At 43.9% G+C, this 5,529-nt stretch overlaps 1 protein-coding gene across 1 annotated transcript in view; it reads left to right on the plus strand.

Annotated features, from left to right (window-relative positions):
• The window catches only part of stmn2b (stathmin 2b), a 40,176-nt gene extending 36,143 nt beyond the window's left edge, over positions 1-4,033 (plus strand). The window contains exon 7 of the mRNA XM_062056587.1: positions 2,349-4,033. Within this exon, the coding sequence (XP_061912571.1) occupies positions 2,349-2,408 (60 nt within the window). The 3' untranslated portion in view covers positions 2,409-4,033. The remainder of the gene's footprint in view (positions 1-2,348) is intronic.
• Positions 4,034-5,529: the final 1,496 nt, after the last annotated feature.

Raw genomic sequence — 5,529 nt, forward strand, 5'->3', positions numbered from 1 at the left:
GGAGCAGGTATTACTTTTTGTCACAGATTTAATAATTTTCGATTGCTTGTTGATTACTGTATGTGGCTGCAGTGGTATATTATATATAGAACAACCCACACCAGTTTCAAATTAGTTGCCTAATTAATGAATTGGAAAACATTTTTTATGAGAGTAGCGTATGTGTGAGGTGAGTGACGTCAGTGAGTGTGTGGGCGAGAGAAGAGAGGGAGCGGTAGCGTGAGTGCGGGCGGGGACTAGTTTGTTTTGTATTATTTTGTAGTTTATTGTCAAAATATACACTCCCATTGTCCACTTAAATATTTCTAAGATATTTCTTTATTCTTAGACTAGGGATTCCCTTCCGTAATTGGTCATTTCTATGGACACAGAAATGACGTCACCTAAAATTCTGTTTATGGCACATAGTAATGTTGTAATTCAGCTCTGAGTGTGACACTTAAGATTCAGTCCTACACTTCGCTGAAAGTGTGAGTAAGACGCTTGATAACTAACTTTCAAGTGCAGCTTTCAGCGAAGAATTTACTTACTCTTAAGTCAACTCTTAGCAGACTTCTTAGGAGTAATTCTAAGAAGCTTGATAAATACGGCCCCTGACAGCAGGAGGAGGACGGTCGGTGCATATATTAAGACGGGATATGCATATATTTGTACTTCATGAACTCGGAGGTGCTTCATCATGTTCGACGTGCACCCTCCTAAGCACGAAACAGTCCTGTCGCACGTGTTATATTTTGCCGATATTTCTTTTTTTTTAGTAAAATAAAGCCACACTTTCGACCGCCGACGCCCGCTATCAATGCTTGACTGACTCGCTCGGCTACATAGGCTCGGCTATGCTAACACTTCCAGCGGTGGGCGCTTCTTTGTTGGTGTTCAGCGGCTTCTTCTTCCGGTCAGCGGACGTATTCTTTTTTTCCGGTCGGCGGACTTGGTATCGAAACTAGGAATCGAAATTTAAACTTTTGAACGATTCCGGGAGAATCGGAAAGTTAGTCCCGGTTCCAATCGATACTCGATACTCGATACCCAACCGTAGCTGCGGCAGACTTTTTTTTGGGGGGGGGCGTGGCCTCCAGCTACGGCTGAATACCGGGAGTTTGTCGGGAGAAAATCTCTGTCGGGAGAGGCGCTGAATATCGTGATTCTCCCGCTAAAAACGGGAGGGTTGGCAAGTATGGGAACACAACACCATGGGCCTGATTTACTAAAGGTTTGCGTGTATTAAAACATGTGCAAACCTGATCTACTAAACGTGTGCAAAGTGTATTGCGTCTCTCAAGTGAGCAGAATAAGACGTGCAATCCATTTTGCGCCTCAGTCTTCATTAATATGTAAAATAAATGCTGATCAACAAAGCGCCCGCAATACTGGGAGGATAAGATGTAAATATCATTATTTAACACACGCAAAGTGATTTATCAACACTCATTACCGCTTTGCGAGCACTATTTTGCATTTTATTCATCACATGTCAGAAGGACGTGCAAACTGACCGTTCCACACACGGCTGCAGGATCGGCGCTGGCGCTACAAAAGAATGGACGATGGACAGACGAGAATCCTTCGTCCAATGTGATTTTGGTCAGAAATAAAAAATATTAGACATATCATCTATTCAGCAAAATAATTTCATAATTTTATAGCTGCTAGAGGATTTAAGGACTCAAAGCAAATTGAATGTATGCGTTTTTGTGTCACTTAATATTCTTTTAATGACATTCATTTATTTCACATTTAATACAGTATATTATTACAATATTTCTTATATTTAAAAAAAAAGACGGGGTATGAGCAGCCTCTCTCCAATGAGCGCACCTTCAGCTGTAAAAACAAAAAAAGTGGTTCCAATGTTGATGCACTGCACGACTGCTTCTAAAATGTCCATAAAAATATGTCTCCTGCTTGTTTGAAAACATAGCAACATGGATGTGCAGTAAGATTAGAGAGATTGTCTGTGCTTTTAGCTCAGTAGTCAGGACGCTGGCCTTTCACACCCGCTCAGAGCAGTGGGAAAAAACAAGGCGGCTAAGAGAGAGAGTACACAATCGCTAGGCGAAGCAGCGCTGTGTATGATTGACAGATATGAACACCAACCATTGCATTCCACCGTCAAAATCGGCGGGGCCCTGATTGGGTGGGGGCCCCCGGGCATCAGCTCAGGTAAGCCCGTGCATCAAGGCGGCCGTGAGCGTTGGTAAACACAGAATGGTCTGACAGAGACGCTGATGCGACAATGAGACGGGGGACTAGCTCGGGGACGAGGACCTCATCCGTGATGTGAAGCCATCACGGTTGGGAAAAAGTTCAAGCGGACGAGAAGTTGACTTGGGTTTTCTTTTCCACAGGAGAAGCACGCTCAGGAGGTGCGCAGGAACAAGGAATTGAAAGAGGAGGTGACAGCGTGAGGAGCCCACCATCACCATCACCGCCACCATCATTATTATTATCACTCCACCCCGCCCGAGGTTCTTAGCGGCCACCTCCAACCCCGCCCGTCTCTCCCCCCTTTGCCATACTGCCCCCTCTCATGTTACTGCTCTGAAAGCACCACACAGCATCATGGCGGGGGGTCTTCGGGGGTGGATTTTGAAAACTGCAAAAGAATCAATACCAAGAAAAAAATGATCAAATCTCACACGTTAATCTCCCCAAGCAGAATGAATCAGAACGGTTTTGTAAATACTTCTTTTTTTGTTACGAGACAAGCAGCAAAAGTATTGATTGTGTGACATTTTGTTCTGGACACCACTCTTCTTGCATTTAAAATGGATGTGATTGCATTATTTTACGTTGTTTTTGTGGTGCGGTAGCAGGCTTAGGTGTTTGTTGTGAGTTTGCCAGCTAGCTCATGTTTGCTGTGACTGTTTGCAAGGCCCTTCATCAACCTTTTTGTCCCTTTGCACACTCATTCCGCTGCAAATCATCACCATTGCCAGGCTGAACACTAAAATCGATTTTTGTTTTCTCTCCAGCCAAATAGTGTTCAAGCTTGTGAGTGTCTGGTGGGCAAGATAGCATTTAAACATCCCTTTTTGGCATCACTAGCACCCTAATTGAAGCCAGCCCCAGGTCATGTGTTAACACAGGTACAGACCAACCGAACTTACCAAATGAACCATTCAGGGTAGTCAGCGGTGATTTAGCCAACGCGTCACCGGCTTTGCATGTTAGCCGTCAGCATGTCATCCCCCTGGCTGTAATGGAGCATCTTTTCAACACAGTAATTTGCACTCGGTTGCTTCCTAGTGCACTTTAGCGAGCTACGTTGTCAACTTTAGTCATTAAAGTAATCCGCGCGTGTACCCTCGCTGCTTCCACTTCTTCCTGTTTACATTCTCCCGCCGACCAATTGGAGAGGCGAGCGTTGTCACGTGGCTTCTAGTGACGCATTCAAGTACGTCCGTGTACAGGCGGACAAACGCGCAGCAATTTACCAACAAATCGACTAATTCTGAGCTGAGCAACTTTAAATAGTTTATTAAATGTTTTTTCTCGATGCTCGCCGCAAGATTGGCAGGCTTTTCAGCCAATCGTAGCACATATTTTGGCGCTGCATGCAAAATGAATTGGGTTATATGGCATAAAGCTAGGCCTCGTCCCTTTGTACAGTCACGTGTCTAGCATAGCACACACCAATAACATGGAAGCATATAAAATGGCTGAGAAAACACATAGTAACTCATCTTTTCACAGGGATTACAGCACACTTGGAGGTCGATATCTATCAGGGGGGCTTTAAGAACCAAGGGGGGTGTTGAAACCGGAGGTTGAACCCCATTGGTTGGCGACACGTTGTTGCACAGTAGTGTGTAGAACAGTACCGAGTTTAGGAAAAAGGCTGCAGATGTGTGTGCCGTGTGATGGCGATAATAATGCACTGACATTTGACCAGTTTGTCCCAGACGACCCCAAACCAACCCTTTCTCTCTCTTTCTCTATTCATTCGTGTGTTATTCCTCTCTCCACATACTGTATATCTTTGTGAGCAAGCAGTGGTTAATAAAGATTTGGGGTTCAATTACAAACATTACGCCTGGGTGAGTTATTTATTGTCAACCTGTGCAAATAAATGTGGCTTTTTGTCATTTGTGGTCAAGTATGTATCTATCAATAGAGATCCCCTGAATCAGTGGTCCCCAACCACAGGTCGAGGGACAGTGACGCATTTGCTACCGGGCCGCAGAGAAACATTAAATAATTTATAAACGACTGCATTTTCTTCGACTTAAAGGCCTACTGAAACCCACTACTACCAACCACGCAGTCTGATAGTTTATATATCAATGATGAAATCTTAACATTGCAACACATGCCAATACGGCCGGGTTAACTTATAAAGTGCAATTTTAAAATTCCCGCCACACTTCCGGTTGAAAAACTCCTTTGGATATGATTTATGCGCGTGACGTCACTAAAGCAACGGAAGTGGTTGGACCCCATCGGACCCGATAGAAAAGACTCTTGTTTTCTTCGACAAAATTCCACATTATTCTGGACATCTGTGTTGGTGAATCTTTTGCAATTTGTTTAATGAACAATGGAGACTGCAAAGAAGAACGTTGTAGGTGGGATCGATCAGTGTCTTAGCGGCTAAGTACAATACTGTAATATCTGTGATATTTGCATTAGTGTACTGTCTTTAAGGGTTTGGGGAACGCGCATGCGCGAGTGAGTTGGCGGAGAACTTGTGTGTGTGAGCGTGAGTTTTGGCTAACAGTAGCTCGTGTATGTGTGTGCGTTACTTTTTGAACTACAACCAGTTACCGCTTTTTAATAAAGCGATTGAGCAGCGCTTCCTTGTCTGTGTGACTCCTTCTCCAGTGCGGGGCATTACAATACTTACAGCAACACAACAAGGACTACTTACTACGCCTAGCCGATGCTTGCCGCCAAACCCACGGATGAAGTCCTTCGTCGTGCCGTTGATCGCTGGAATGCGGGTGAGCACGGCTGTTGATGGGTTTCTATCTTCATTTGAGAACGATGCTACGCGCTAGCTCAGTAGCTAAGTGTGTCACTGATGTATTGTCTTGGAGATAAGTCACTTTAAATGTCCATTTCGCGTGCTCGACTCATTTTCAAGAGGATATAGTATCCGAGGTGGTTTAAAATACAAATCCGTGTTTCACAATAGAAAAAGGAGAGAGTACATAGTTCTGTGAGGTCTGGTTGCTAAGTTAGCTTCAATGGCGTCGTTAGCACAGCATTGTTAACCTTCGCCAGCCTGGAAATCATTAACCGTGTATTTACATGTCCACGGTTTAATAGTATTGTTGATTTTCTATCTATCCTTCCAGTCAGGGGTTTATTTATTTTGTTTCTATCTTCATTTGAGAATGATGCTATCGCGCTAGCTCAGTAGCTAAGTGTGTCACCGATGTATTGTCTTGGAGATAAGTCACTTTAAATGTTCATTTCGCGTGCTCGACTCTCATTTTCAAGAGGATATAGTATCCGAGGTGGTTTAAAATACAAATCCGTGATTCACAATAGAAAAAGGAGAGAGTACATAGTTCTGTGAGGTCT

Source organism: Entelurus aequoreus, linkage group LG08, assembly GCF_033978785.1.
Source record: "Entelurus aequoreus isolate RoL-2023_Sb linkage group LG08, RoL_Eaeq_v1.1, whole genome shotgun sequence".
NCBI lineage: Eukaryota > Metazoa > Chordata > Actinopteri > Syngnathiformes > Syngnathidae > Entelurus > Entelurus aequoreus.